The sequence below is a fragment of the Scylla paramamosain genome, chromosome 28, assembly GCF_035594125.1.
Source record: "Scylla paramamosain isolate STU-SP2022 chromosome 28, ASM3559412v1, whole genome shotgun sequence".
Classification (NCBI taxonomy): domain Eukaryota; kingdom Metazoa; phylum Arthropoda; class Malacostraca; order Decapoda; family Portunidae; genus Scylla; species Scylla paramamosain.
Window position 1 is genome coordinate 9,490,992 of NC_087178.1, and position 15,987 is coordinate 9,506,978.

The window sequence follows — 15,987 nt, forward strand, 5'->3', positions numbered from 1 at the left end:
ATACATTGTTCCCTGATTTGATGGAAGATGATGTCAAGTTTTTTCGTTACGTTCGCATGACGTATTCAAAATTCTCTCACCTTCTCAACATTCTGGAAATGTATGTAGCGAAAGAAAATACTCCATTCCGCACTCCAGTCAGCCCTAAAGAAAGACTAGCAGTTTGCTTAAGGTAAGGATGCAATAAAATTTATGGACATTTTCTGTTTATTTTGTAATCTTGCACAAAATTTAAAATAAATGTATCATTCTCCATAATGGTATAGAACTAAAAAATAACTTTTTGTAATAAGGTTAAATAACAGGTTTGTAATAAGCGCATACATAAGTTGCTGAAATATAATTAACACTTAAAGTAATAATGCAATAAATGTATGGACATTTTCCGTTTATTTTGTAATCTTACACAAAATTGAAAATAAATGTATCATTCTCTATAATGGTATTGAACTAAAAAATAACTTCAAGTTTGTAATAAGCGCATACATAAGTTGCTGAAATATAATTAACACTTACAGTAATTGCATTATACTGTGTTGCGTAGCGTCTTCTTCTGAAGTTGCATTTTGCTGCAACACATCAATTGGATGAACACGATTATTTTGGTCCCTTTCTTGAAGCAGTCGCATTTCAGTACCATTCACCATCTGAAACAATTGTCCTTTTATGTAAATTTGGTCTTGAAGGGGAAATGTTTTTACAGTTTGAGCCATATTTACGAAGAAATTTGTTAATGTGTCAGACTGACTAGGTGATTTGAGCTCCTTGCTCTTGAGGTATTTTTCCAAAACCAATGCTGTTGTGTGTTGTGGCGTGGAAGATCCTGAAGTTTTTTTTCGCTTGCCATGTGTTGAACTGTTGGAACATAAACTTTGTGCATCACTTGTTGCTGGGGAAGGAGTGGGAACTGGAACTGCAAAAGTAGGTTCTGGTTCTCCATCGCTTTCTTCATCCGCCAGATAGCCAGGTGAAGGGGCAATGTTAGACATGCGATGTTCACTATCATTAAGATATGGAGTTAAAAATTGTAGCTCCAGATGATATTTGGGTGGCTTCATTTTTGAACTCGCTTGTCCACTTTTTGTTTTGCGCAGATTCATGGCTTTCCGATGATTGTCTCTAATCCTTGTCCACTGAATTCTACAAGCTGAACCTGAAATAGACAATAAAATAAAGATTAATATAATTATAGCATAATACATTTGATATTAAGCTCCATAAATACATCTATTGATAAAAATGTGGATGGAAAATTTGTAGCTGTCAACCCCTTGTTGTATTTAAAATATGAAAGCATTAATATGATAATATGTATTTGGAGCTAAATAATTGATATTTAAATGAGGCCCTCGCTGCTTATTGACAAAAAAAACTAGTGGTATATTTTACTATCCTTTCAGTGACTGGACAGTGAGAACCACACATTGTTATCAATTAATTTAATCCAAAAATTACAGCATGTACTTTTTTCATAAGTGGGAAAAAATCAGGCGAGTGAGAGCTTGAAATTTTCCAATATCATTTCTTTCAATTTATTTTAGGGTCACCTAATACTTAATGATCGGTATAATATACCCCAACATTTTTTTTTTCAGATATTTGGCTACAGGGAACTCCTTTCGGTCACTAGCTTATTCTTTCCGGATTGGTGAGAGCACAGTTCGTGAAATCGTCTATACAACCTGCACCGCAATATGGACTGTTTTGAAACCCATAGTTATGCCTGTACCTAATCAAGAATTATGGATCAAGTCAGAAAAAGGTTTCTGTGACAAATGGAATTTTCCTAATGCAGTCGCCGCTATCAATGGAAAACATGCTGTAATTCAAGCACCCCCACACAGTGGCTCAGATTACTTTTGTTACAAGAAACATTTCAGCACTGTTCTTCTAGCATTAGTAGATCCAAATTGTAAGTTTTTATTTATCGATGTCGGTGGATATGGTAAAAACTCTGACGCTAGCATCTTCCGAACTTCGTATTTGAGTAAGAGTTTGACAGATGGAAGCTTTAACCTACCCCCACCAAAGGCACTTCCAGGAGGAAATACGATTTTACCACATGTCATCATAGGGGATGAAGCTTTTCCGTTATCCACTTATTTAATGAGACCTTACTCACGTGATAATGTGCAACAAGACGAAGAGAAAAAGATTTTCAACTACCGGTTGAGTCGTCCAAAAAATACAGCTGAAAACGCTTTTGGTATCTTGGCTCGAAAATTCAGAATTTTTGAACGCAGATTAAATGTTTCCCATGAACATTGTGTTTCTATTGTAACGGCTGCTTGTTGTCTACATAACTTTTTAAGAGATGATGCATGTCACTGGACTGAATCCGATTTAGATCTTTCCATTTCCAATGTTGAAGGCCTAACAAATTTCCTAGGAACTGGTGGTGCTTCACGACAAGATGCTTTAGAAGTACGAGATAGTTTTAAAGAATATTTCAACTCAGAAATAGGTTCAGTTGAGTGGCAACAAAGAAGAGTTCGAATTGGACAGCGCCTTACTTAAAATATATTATTCTTGTGTGTTATTTGTCTAAATAAACAGGACGAGCTTTTCTTCAAATTACTATAATAATTACCTAATTACAAAATGCATTTTTATTTTGAAGTTCACATATATAGGTACATAGAGATCTTTGCCCTGATTTTTTTTTACCTAATGAGGTTGCGATCTCTCAACTTCAATGGATAAATTATAACAGTTGTCTACCTATTATTCAAGTGTCAGTAACTCGGTTGGATAGGTAGTTGCATACAAATAGATAATAAAAATACAAAATACTCACTTGGCTGATTCATTCTCCTTCCTATCTCTTCCCAGATATTGTCCCTTCGTTGTTGATTTGAATACTCTGAATGTCTTGTATTGTACAGCTCTTCGTATTCCTGTACAATGACTATAAGCTGTGCCACATCCATGCCGATTGATGTAGTTGAACCCTGTCTTTATCAAGTAACTACTGAAATAAGTAGACAGGATTTATATTATTATTACAGCAGTTTATAGCCACATTAGCAACATACGTTCTATAGGCTGTGACAGCTGCAACAATAAAAATAAAAAAAACTCAAGTGCTTGCTAAAGAACAACCACTAGGTGCATGCTAAAATACAACCACTAGGTGCAGATACAATTTAGTCTTGCACAGGAATTGTATAGTCCCAGAGTGAAGTGAAATGTGATAGAGAAGGTAAAGGAGGTCAATATAGGTTCGAGTAGGTAATTTACCAGGTAGATAGGATAAAAATTTAGGAACATATCTAAAAAACAGTCAGTGAGTTAATATAACATTATATATTATGTATAAGCAAAGCATAGCTATGCAAACAGAAAAAATAAAATAAATACCGAAGAAGGTTTGCATCCGACCGCGACGGCGCTCTGGCTGCAACTGACGATGGGGTCGCACATTTGCCGGCAAATGCCGTAGAGGCCATCCGCATCGTTCGTACGCATCGGATTGAATGCTCTTTCGGGGATCCTCGTCGGCATTGCCGATGTCCAATGCGTACGACGCGGTCAAATGCGCGCAGACCCATTTGAAATAATGTGAAGAATACTAAAATCCGATGCGTACGATGCGTGCCGTCCGTACGATGCGAACAAGTGTGCGCCTACCTTTAGACGGAGTTCAAGGCTAACTTTAAAGGTAGGCGCACACTTGTTCGCATCGTACGGACGGCACGCATCGTACGCATCGGATTTTAGTATTCTTTACATTATTTCAAATGGGTCTGCGCGCATTTGACCGCGTCGTACGCATCGGACATCGGCAATGCCGACGAGGATCCCCGAAAGAGCATTCAATCCGATGCGTACGAACGATGCGGATGGCCTCTACGGCATTTGCCGGCAAATGTGCGACCTCATCGTCAGTTGCAGTCAGAGCGCCGTCGCGGTCGGATGCAAACCTTCTTCGGTATTTATTTTATTTTTTTTCTGTTTGCATAGCTATGCTTTGCTTATACATAATATATAATGTTATATTAACTCACTGACTGTTTTTAGATTTTTCTCTAAATTCCAGCCTTTTCCTGTTTATGTTGTGAATCCATGTTTTCCTTTTTTTAACTTTCTGTTCTTCTTCTGCCAGCATACAGCTAACCACTACAATTTCTTCCTCTTCACTATCACTGTTCAACATTTTCACAACTTTATACACTAGAAAAATATGGAGTATGTCCTTCCAGAGAGAGCTCAGCTTCACAACTGCGGGTGGTGAATGGTCCAATGCCGACAATGTGCGCAGAAAATCCGATCCGTCCGATGCGTGCCGTCCGTACGATGCGGACCAATGTGCGCTGACCCCAAAAACAATCCGATGAATACGGTGCGTGCCGTCCGTACGATGCGGACCAATGTGCGCTGACCCCAAAAACAATCCGATGAATACGATGCGTGCCGTCCGTACGATGCGAACAAGTGTGCGCCTACCTTAAATCTCAAATCATTTTCTTACCCTGAACCTACCAGAACTTGGTTGTTCATTGTGTAACTAATGTTTGGGTTTCTTCCACTTACGCTAAGTGCTTTCAATTTGTTGATATTAAACTGCATTTGCCATCTGTCTGTCCATTCGTTCATCCTATCCAAATCTGCCTGCAAGGCGATTGTATGCGATTCAGACCTAATTAATCTACATACTCTCGTGTCATCCGCAAATTTACTAACAACACTACTAATTCCACTATCCAAGTCATTGACATATATAACAAACAACATCGGCCCTAATACTAATAATCCCTTTGTCACCCCAATAATTACTTGACCCCACTCGGATTTAGAGCCGTTTATTACAACACTCTGTCGCCTGCCGCTTAGCCATGACCTTATCCAATCTAAACACCTCATCTCTCTCGTGCGCCCTAACCTTTCTCAGTAGCCTCTGATTGGGTACCTTGTCAAATGCTTTACTAAAGTCCTGATATAGGATGCCATAACTATCACCATTATCTGCCTCCACATTACCGATACCTCACATGACTAAAGTGATTTCCTAAGGACAGAAACTAACAGATTACTTATAACCTTTTTCCATTCCTTAAATACTCTGGAATATATTTCATCTGGTCCTGGTGACTTGAACTTTTCAGCTTATCTATCTCCTGTTCCACTATCTCTTTAGATATAGTAATATCTGTCAGCTTTTCTTTCTCTTCTATTCTAAATATCTTCTCACTATTCGGCAAATCCTGCATGTTTTCCTGGGCAAAGACAGTTAAAAAATACTCATTCACAATTTTACTAATCTCCTCCCAACAATTAAGCAGGTCCCATTCTGCTGTCTTTAAGGAACTTTTGTTTCTCTATTCTTCGTCTTATATGTCTGATAAAATCCCTTGGGGTCCATCTTCGCTTGGCTGGCTACCTTTAATGCTTAACTATTTTTAGCTTTCCTTGTTAAACTCCTGGCTTTTCAAATTCATTATATTATGGCCTTAAAACCACTTCCCCTGTCTTTAATCTCATATATACTTCTCTTTCGCCCTATGTAGTGTTTTATTATCAGTCATCCATTTAGGACCATTCTTCTGCGATCTTATTTTTCTGTAAGGGATGTTCCCTAACTGTCCTGAATGTAATTTATCAACGAAATATTTATTTCACTTCTCCATAAAGGGTGTTTTGCTTGGGTTTTAGCGTTTCTGTACATAAGAACCTATAAAACACGTTTTTAGTAATGTTGTTTTGTATTCCTTTTTTTTTTTTTTTTTTTTTGTAAATAAAAAGCTCAAAAATACTTATAATACACTTTTCTCGTAATGTCTTTTTGTTTTCATGTAGGGTAATTTCATGATCTTGGTATTTTTCTACGTATGAAACTCAAAAACACTCAATATAAACGATTTTTTTAAGGGGGTAAATTTATATATATTTTTTTATTACATACGTTTTAGCGTTTTAGTACGTAACTTTATAAACATTGAAGAGACACGTTTTTGGTAATGTTTTGTTTCCATAAACACTAAAAAGACGTTTCTTAAGATATCGTTACCTTTGCCAAATATAGGGTGCTTTAAATGCATTTTGGCGTTTTGTCACTTCAAAATATGAAATGCACTTAAAATACACGTTTTTGATAATGTTGTTCTGTTTCTCTCTATATAGAGTCCTACTAATGCAAATCTGAAAAAAAACACTCAATACATGTTTCTCGTTATGCGTTTTCCATTCTCTATTGCATTGTACATTGCCTGCATATTGACCTAATATGCTGAAAAGACACTAGAATTTTTTTTTTTTTTTTGGTAATGGTAATCTGTTTCTACAGTTTTTTTTTTTTCATGCGTTTTATCGTTTTGTTACCTAAAAAACTGAAAACAGACTCAAAATATACAATATAAGTAATGTTGTTTCGTTTTCCCATATAAGGTGTATTCCATTCTTTTAAGCATTTTCGTGCCTAACATGCACAAAAACACAAAAAAATACATTTCTTGTAATGTTGCTTCGTTCCTGAATATAAAGAGTTTTGCATCCATTTTGTCGTTTTGATGTCTTACAGTACGAAAAACACTTAAAATACACGTTTTTAGTAATGTTGTTGTGTTTCTGAATAGGAAGTGTTATTCTTGCTTTTCCTCATTTTTGGTACCTAAAAAGCTGAAAACATCCATTATACATGTTTTTCGTAATGCATTTTTCTTTCCCCATATAGAATACTTTGTATGCGTTTTTGAGTTTTCCAAGTAACAAGCCGAAAACACTCAGAACACTTTTTTTTTTTTTAATGTTATTCTGTTTCTCCATAAAAGGTCTTTTGCATGAGTTTTAGCGTAAAAAGTAAAAACAAAACTCTCAAAAGACTCGTTTTTCGTAACGTTTTGTATTCCGCTATAAGGTCATTTTCCATGCTTTTTAGCGTTTTGTTGCCTAACGTGCTGAAAGACACATAAATACACGTTTCTCGTTTCTTGTAATCACGTTTTATTTTCGTATATAAAGGCTTTTCAGGTATTTTAGTAATGTAAAAAAAGCACTCAAAATGCGTGTTTTTAGTAATGTCGTTTTGTTTTTCCATATATAGTTGTATTATCACCTTTTTCCGTTTTGGTACCTAAGAAGCTTAAAAACACTTTCTCGTAATGTCTTTTCGTTTCATCATAGAGAGTACTTTGCACGGTTTTTTTCTTTTTTGTACGTAACAAACTCAGAAAACAATTGAAATACAAGTTTAAATAAAGTTATTGTGTTTCTGAATAAAACATATTTATATGCGTTTTAGCTTTTGGAAACGTAAGTAGCTCACAAACACTGAAAAGAGACATTTTTTTGTAATGTTGTTTTGTTTTCCCAGATATAGTGGACACACAAAGCGTTTTCGCTTTTATCGTTTTGGTGCCTGGCACGCTCATCAACATCTGGAAAGACACTTCTGGAAAACTCGTTTCGCCATTTAGGGTGCATTACATAGACAATGGCGTTTTAGTACCTAACAATGTGAAATATACTTAAAATACACGTTTTTGGTAATGTTGTTTTGTTTCTCCAAAGAGATCGCTAGTCATGCGATTCCTCGTTTTTGTACCTAAGAAGCCCCCCCCAAAAAAACACTAAGAAATGGTTCTCGCAATCCCCTTTCGTCTAAACATATAGGGTACTTTGGATGCATTTTGCCGGTTTTGTACGTAAAAAACCTGAAAACAGCCAAAATACTTGTTTTTGGTAAAATTATTCTGTTTCACCATGAACTGTGTTTTATATGGGTTTTATCGTTTCAGTACGTAAGAAGATTAAAAACACTCAAAAGACATGTACGTAACGTTGTTTTGTATTCTTATATAAGGTGATTTCCATGCTTTTAAACGTGTTGGTAACTAACACGCTCAAAACACTGAAGAGACACGTTTCTGGTAATGCTGTTTCGTTTCCCCATATATGAACCTTTATTGCTTCGTGCTGTTTTGCTACCTAATAATGTGAGAAAACACTCAAAATACACGTTTTTGGTAATATTGTTAGTTTTTCAATATAGAGTACTATTCATTCGTTTTAGGATTTTGGTACCTAAGAAGATAAAAACAAACAAACTCATAATACACGCTTCTCGTAATTTCTCGCTTCCCCGTATAGAGTAAATTGCATTCATTTTTACTTTTCAACGTAACAAGCCCAAAACATTTAAAACACATATTTTTTTATAAAGTTATTGTGTTTATGAAGGGTGTTTTTGCATGTAATTTAGAGTTTTGGTACGTAAGAAGCTGAAAAACACTCATAAGATACGTTTTTTTCGTAATGTTTTGAATTTTCATACATGCTTACATGCTCAGAAACCCTCAAAGCACTATTTTTTTTTTTTCTGAAAAATGTCGTTTCTTTTCCTATTATAAGGGGCTTTGCATGCATTTTGGCGTTTTGGCGGGTAACAATGTGAAACACACTCAAAATACATGATTTCTCTATTTCGAAAAACAAAACAACATTACATTAATCGTGCCTTTTGAGTCTTTTAATTTATTTACGTACCAAAACGCTAAAACGCATGCAAAAAAACTTTAACGTAGAAACAGAGTAATATTATCAAAATCATACATTTTTTTATTTTTTTTTTTTTATAGCTTGTTACGTAGAAAAAGCGAAAATGCATGCAAAGTACCCTATATAGGGAAACAAAAAGACTTCATGAGAAACTTGTAGTATGAGTATTTTGAGGTTCTTAGGTACCAAAATGTTAAAGTGCATGAATAACACTCTATATGGAGAAACAGAAAAGCATTATCGAAGACATGTATCTCGACTGTATTTCATATTGTTAGGCAACAAATCACCAAAAGCATGCAAAGCGATATTTCCAGAAACGTGTCTTTTTGAGTGTTTATGAGCGTGCTAAGCACCAAAACCCAAAATGTATGGAAACCATCCTGTATGAGTAAACAAAATAATATAACTACATACATCTCTTTTCAGTGTTTTTTGAGGTATGTACCAAAACGCCAAAATGCATGCAAAAAAAAAATAAAAAATAAAAAATAAAAAAAGTATGGAGCAATAGTAAAAAATTACAAAAGAAACGTGTTTTTAGTGCTTTTCAACTCAATACGTAGAAAACGCCAAAATGTATGTAAATTACCCTATATCACGTAACGAAAACATATTACAAGAAACGTGTATTTTTTTTTTTTTTTTGAGCTTCTTTGGTACCAAAACGAGAAAATGTATGCATAACACATAATAAGAAACATAATAAGATAACCAAAAATTGGTATTTAGAGTGATTTTTCACATTTTTAGATACCAAAACGCCAAAATGTAAGGAAAGTACCTTATATCGGGATAGGAAACGAGATTTCAAGAAACGGGTCTTTTGTGTGTTTGTGAGCATGCTAGGCACAAAAATGTAAAAAAAAAAAAAAAACCGTAAAACAAACATTAATAAAACATCTTCTGAGAGTTTTTGAGCTACTTACGTCGTAAAATGATAAAATGCATGGAAAAACAAAATAACTTTAGCAAAAAACGTGTATTTTCTTTTTTCAGCTTTTTACGTACAAAAACGCTGAATTGCATGGAAAATAGTTTATAAGGGGAAACGAGAGAACTTTACGAGAAACGTGTATTATGATTGTTTTTGAGCTTTTTAGGTACCAAACCAGAAAAAAATATGTATGAATATCACACTATATAAAACAAACATAAATTATTATAAAAAAAACTTGTATTTTGAATGTTTTTAACATTGTTAGGTATCAAAACGGCAAAGTGCATGGAAATATCCCTATAAGGGGAAACAGAACTACATTTCCAGAATCATATATTTTCAGTGTTTTAACGTATTAGCAAGGAAAACGGTTAAAAAAAAACATGAATTATATCCTTATGGAAAATAAATAACGAGTGTTTTTGAGTTTTTTTTTATGTCGAAAACACCAAAATGCATACAAACTATCCTATATGGGGAACCGAAACGACATTACAAAAACGTTTATTATCATTATTTTTTTTTTTTTTAGCTTCTTAGGTACCAAAACGTTAAAACACATGAATAGCACTTTATTTGGAGAAAAAGAAGATTAATACCAAAAACGTGTATTGTATTTCACATTATTAGGAGATATAACAGCAAAATGCATGCAAAGCACTCTATATTGAGAAACGAAAAGTCTTTACGAGAAATCTGTTTTTTGAGCTTCTTAAGTACCAAAACTCTAAAACGCATGAATAGCATTCTATATGAAAAAAAAAAAAAAAAACAATAGTACCAAAAAACGTGTCTTTTGAGTGTTTTTTTTCAGTATCTTACGTACCAAAAACGCAAAAAAATGCATGCAAAACACAATTTATGGAGAAAAAGAATAATATTACCAAAAACAAGTTTTTTGAGTGTTTTGTGAGCTTAGGTGGAAAAACGCCAAAATACATCCTTCTTAGGTACGAAAATTTTATATGGAGAAACGAAAAGGCATTACGAGAAACGTGTGTTATGAATGTTTTTGAGCTTCTTAGGTACCAACACGCAATAAACCATGAATAACATTCTATATGAAGATACAAAACATTACCAAATACGTGTTTTGAGTGTTTTTTTTTCACATTCATAGATACCAAAACACTAAAATGCATCCAACGATCCCTATATAGGGAAAAGAAATTAAATTTCTAGTAACGTGTCTTTTATAAGTTTATTAGCATGTTAAGTACCAAAACGAAAAAAAAAAACAAATAAAAAAAATAAAAAAAACACCTTATATGGGTAACAAAACGTCACCGAAACCGTCTCTTTTCAGTGTTTTTCAGGTAATTACGTATCATAATGGTAAAACGCATGCAAAAAAAAAAAAAACATTTATGGCGAGACATTATATATTTGCGAAAAAAAAAAAAAAAAATGTTTTTGAGTTTGTTACAAAAACGACAATATGCACACAAAGTAGACTATGGGAAACGAAAGGTCATTACCTGAAACGTGTATTATTAGTGCTTTTGAGCTTCTTAGGTACCAAAATGTTAAAAGGCATTAATAGCACTCTCTATGGAAAAAAAAAAAAAAACATTACCAAAAACATGTGTTTTATGTGTATTAGGTGCCAAAAAGCCAAAAAAAAAAAAAAAAACAGGAAAAAATAGGCTATAGTTGGGAAAGAAAATTATATTTCGTGAAACGTGTCTGTTCAGTGTTTATGATCATGTTAGGCACCAAAATGTTTTTGAGCTACTTACGTACCAAAACGCTAAAACGCACGTGAAACATGATTTATGGAGAAACAATAAAATTACGAAAAAACAAGTATTTTAAGGGTTTTCAGATTGTTACCTACGAAAACGCCAAAATGTATGCAAAGTAACTAATATTAGGAAACGAAAAGACATTAGAAGAAAAGTGTATTATCAGTGTTTTTAAGTTTTTGGTACCAAAACGTTAAAAGACATAAATAGTACTGTATTACTCTATATGGAAAAATAAATAAATAAATAAAAGAAAATTACCAAAAAACGTGATTTTTGAGTTTTTTTTCACATTGTAAGATAGCAAAAACGCCAAAATGCATGCAAAGTGCCCTCTTTAGGGAAATGAAACGACATTTCCAGAAACAAGTATTTATTTTTTTTTTTAGTGTTTATGAGCGTGTTAGGCACAAAAACGCTAAAAGGCATGGAAAAGTTCCTCTATGGGGAAAGCAAAACATTTCTAAAAACGTGTGTTTGGTGTATTTTTGAGCTATTTATGTACAAAAAACCATAAAACGAATGGAAAACACCCTTTTAAATAGAAAGAGAATAACCTTAACAAAAACAAGTATTTAAATGCTTTTGAGTTTACGTACAAAATCGCCAAAATGCATGCAAAGAATGAGGAAATGAAAAGACATTGCGAGAGACGTGTGTTATGAGTGTTTTTGAGTTTCCTGTCTACGAAAACGCGAAAACCCTGTAATAAAACTCTAAATGGAGAAACAGAACAAGATCAAAAGAAAAAAACAAACGTGTTTTGTGTATTCTTTTACACTGTTAAGTAATTGAATGCATAAATACATGTAAGGTACCCTATATCAGGAAAAGAAAAAAAAGACATTTCCAGGAACATGTTTTTTGAGTGATTATGATCTTGTTAGGTACCAAAACGCAAAAAATGTATGCAAACACTCTTCATGCAGAAAACATGATAATATTACTGAAACCAAGTATTTCGAGAGTTTTTGAGCTTATTACGTAGAAAATGCCAAAATGCTTGATTACGCGATCTGAGGAAACAAAAACACATTAAGAGAAACTTGTGTTATGAGTGTTTTTTTTTTTCAGTTTCTTAGGTACTAAAACGCTAAAACGCCTAAATATATGGAGACAATTAACATTATAAAAAACTTGCATTTTGAGTGTATTTCACATGGTTAGGTACCAAAACGCCAAAATGTACGCAAAGCACACTTTATAGGGAAAAGGAAACGATATTTCCAGAAATGTGTTTTTTGAGTGTTTATGAGCGTGTTCGGCACCAAAACGGTTAAAAAAGCATGAAAAGTACCCAATATGGAAAAAAAAAAAAGAAACATCATTACCAAAAACGTTTCTCTTTGGTCTTTTTGAACGACTTACGAAAACGCTAAGAAGCATGCAAAACAACTTTTATGGAGAAACAGTATATGTAATAAAATTGTGTGTTTTGAGTGCTTTTTCAGCTTGTTTCGTAGAAAAATGCCAAAATTCATGCAAAAACGAAAAGACATCACGAAAACGCTAAAACAGGTGTAAATAATCTTTATATAGGAACACAACATTAACAAAAGCGAGTATTTTTATTGCTTTTCACATAATTAGGTAACAAAAAAGCCTAACAATTTGAAATAGACTCAAAATATATGTTATTAATAATGTTATGTGTCTTCATATAAAGTGCTATTCATGCGTTTTAGCGTTTTTGTACCTAAGAACCAAAAACATTCATAATAAACGTTTCTCGTAAAGTCTTTTCGTTTCGAAAGATGCTTTCTTGTAACAATTTCATTTCCCCATATCAAGGGCTTTCCATGCATTTTGGCGTTTCGGTACCTAATAATGTGAAATATGCTCAAAACACACGTTTTTGTTAATGTAGTTCTGTTTTATAATAGAGTGATGTTTATAGGTTTAGCGTTTTAATACCTAAAATGTAAAAAAAAAAAAAAATTATAATACATGTTTTTCGTAATGTCATTACGTCTACCTATTAAGAGTATTTTTCATCCATTTTAATGTTTTTGTATCCAAGAAACTCAAAAAACTCTCAAAATACTTGTTTTTGGTAATGATATTCTACATAAAAAGTGTTTTGCATGCTTTTTTAGGGTTTCGGTACGTAAGAGGCTGAAAAACACTCAAAAGACACGTTTTTTGATAAAGTTGTTTTCTATTCCCATTTATGGTGTTTACCATTGCATTTTAGCGTTTTGGTGACAAACATACAAAGAAACACTAAAAAAAAAAACACACATTTTATAGTTTCCGAATATATTGGTACTTATCAATGTGGAAAAAAAAAACACACAAATTACGCGGTTTTTGGTAATGTTGTTCTGTTTTGTCGTATAAGGTGGTATTAATGCGTTTTCGCATTTCGGTACCTGGGAAGCTCAAAAACACTTATAATACACTTTTCTTCTAATGTCTTTTTTGTTTCCCCACATAGTAAACTTTTCATATATTTTAGTGTTATTCTATGTAACAAGCTCAAAAACACACAAAATACTTGTTTTTGGTAATGTTATTTTGTTTCTGCATAAAGGGTGTTTTGCATGCATTTTACCTTTTTGGTACATAAAAAGTTCAAAAACACTCAAAAAGTCATGTTTTTCGTTAAGTCGTTTTGTATTCCCAAATAAGGTGATTTCCATGCTTTTTAGCGTATTGGTGCTTAACACGCTCAAAAACATTTAAAAGATACGTTTCTGGAAATCTCGTTTTTACCCATATAGAGGATTTTCAATGCATTTTGGTGATTTGCTATTTATTAATGTGAAAACACTCAAAATACACGTTTTTTTCGGTCTCGATATCGAGTACTATTCTTGAGTTTCAGCATTTTGTTACCTAAGATGTTCAAAAACACTTACTCGTATAATAGATTTTCTTCGTAATGTCCTTTCGTTTCCCCATATAACGTTATTTTCATGCATTTTTGCATTTTTGTACGTAACACGCTAAAAACACTCGAAATAGCTATTTTTTGTAATATTCTTTTTCTCCATAAAGTGTATAACATTAAAAAGACACGTTTTTTCGTAATGATGTTTTATATTGCCATATACGTTGCTTTGCATGCATTTTGGCGTTTTGTTAAATACACTCAAAATATATGTTTTAGGTAATGTTTTTTTTTTTTTTTCATATTAAGTGCTGTCAATGCGTTTTAGCGTCTTTGTACCTAAAAAGGTAAAAAAAAAAAACGATTATAATAGATCTCTCATAATGTCCTTTCGTTTCCCAAAATAGAGGATTTTGCATATGTTTTGGCGTTTCTTTACGTAACAAGCTCAAAAACACTCAAAATACTTGTTTTTCGTAATATATATATATATATATATATATATATATATATATATATATATATATATATATATATATATATATATATATATATATATATATATACGAGTATATATATATATATATATATATATATATATATATATATATATATATATATATATATATATATATATATATATATATATATATATATATATATATATATATATATATATATTATAAAACTCCAAAACATGCATATATATATATATATATATATATATATATATATATATATATATATATATTATAAAGTGTGTTTTGCATGTTTTAGAGTTTTATTGCTAAAGAAATTCTAAAACCCTGAAAAGACATGTTCGCAATGTTGTTTTACATGTATATTCCCATATAGGGTGATTTCCATACTTTTTAGCGTTATGATGCCTAATACGAAAAAAAAAATAATAAATAAAATAAAAACCCTTAAAAGACATTTTTCTAGTAATGTAGTTTTATTTCCCTATATAGGTGACTGTGAATACATTATGGCATTTTGGTACCTAATAATAATAATAAAAAAAAAAAAAACACTCAAAATACAAATTATTGGTAATGTTGTTCTGATTTGTCGATATAAAGTGCACTATAAAATTCATGCGTTTTAGTATTTTTCTACCTAAGAAGCTCTAAAACTCTCATAATACGCGTTTTTCCTAATGTCTTTTCGTTTAACATTACAGAGTCTTTTGCTTCATTTTGGCATTTTTCCACGTACTAAGCTCAAAAACAAACAAAAACACGTTTTTGATATACTGTTTCTTGATGTTTTTTTTTTTTTTTTGCAAGCGTTTCAGCGTTTTTGGTACTTAAGTAGCTCAAAAACACTATAAAGAGACGTTTTGGTAATGTCTTGTTCTCCCATATAGGGTACTTTCCCTTCTCTTTTTTTTTTTTTTTATCATTTCGGTGTTTCCACGCACATAAATATTAGAAAAAAAACACGTTTCTGGAAATCTCGCTTCCTTTCTCCATTTTCTCGGATTTTAAAACCTAACAATATGATATACATTCAAAATAACACATAATGTAATTCTGTTTCACTCTATAGAGAGTTATTCATACTCATTCATAGCGTTTTGGTACTTGTGAAACTAATAAAATACTCATAATACACGTTTTTCGTAATGTTTATCCATTTCCCCATTTAGGGTACTTTGCTTACTTTTTGGCGTTTTTCTACGAAACAAGTTGAAAAAGCACTCAAAATACTTATTTTCTTAATGTTATTAATAATATTTTGCATGCGTTTCAAAGTTTTGGTACATAAGTTGCTCAAAAACAGTGGAAAAAAACGTTTCTGGTAATGTGTTGTTTTCCAATATAGGGTGCTTTTTTTTTCTTTTTTCCTTTTGGTATCTAACACACTCATTAACAAAAGACACTTTTCTTGAAATCTCGTTTTCTTTCACCATATAGGGTGTTTTGTTTGCATTTTGGAGTTTTGGTACCTGACAATGTGAAATACACTCAAAA

The 15,987-nt window shown here is 32.5% G+C and overlaps 1 protein-coding gene across 2 annotated transcripts; it reads right to left on the reverse strand.

Moving 5' to 3' along the window:
* Positions 1-247: 247 nt before the first annotated feature.
* Positions 248-2,966, reverse strand: LOC135115124 (uncharacterized). 2 transcript variants are annotated; one of them, XM_064031623.1, is made up of 3 exons: positions 2,798-2,966; positions 749-1,153; positions 248-647 (listed from the first exon to the last, which is right to left on the reverse strand). In XM_064031623.1, exons 1-3 carry the CDS (start codon positions 2,928-2,930, stop codon positions 631-633), a joined length of 555 nt encoding a protein of 184 aa, XP_063887693.1. In that variant the 5' UTR covers positions 2,931-2,966; the 3' UTR covers positions 248-630. The 2 variants fall into 2 exon arrangements, with proteins under 2 accessions (XP_063887693.1, XP_063887692.1); XM_064031622.1 differs by having other exon boundaries at positions 248-1,153.
* Between the last annotated feature and the right edge of the window lie 13,021 nt (positions 2,967-15,987).

Excerpts from the sequence above, each read along its gene's own strand:
- LOC135115124 (XM_064031622.1), bottom strand. The coding sequence starts at position 2,930 with ATGGATGTGGCACAGCTTATAGTCATTGTACAGGAATACGAAGAGCTG. Across the intron at positions 1,154-2,797 it reads AAGGAGAATGAATCAGCCAA|GTTCAGCTTGTAGAATTCAG; the intron begins GTGAGTATTTTG and ends TGTCTATTTCAG.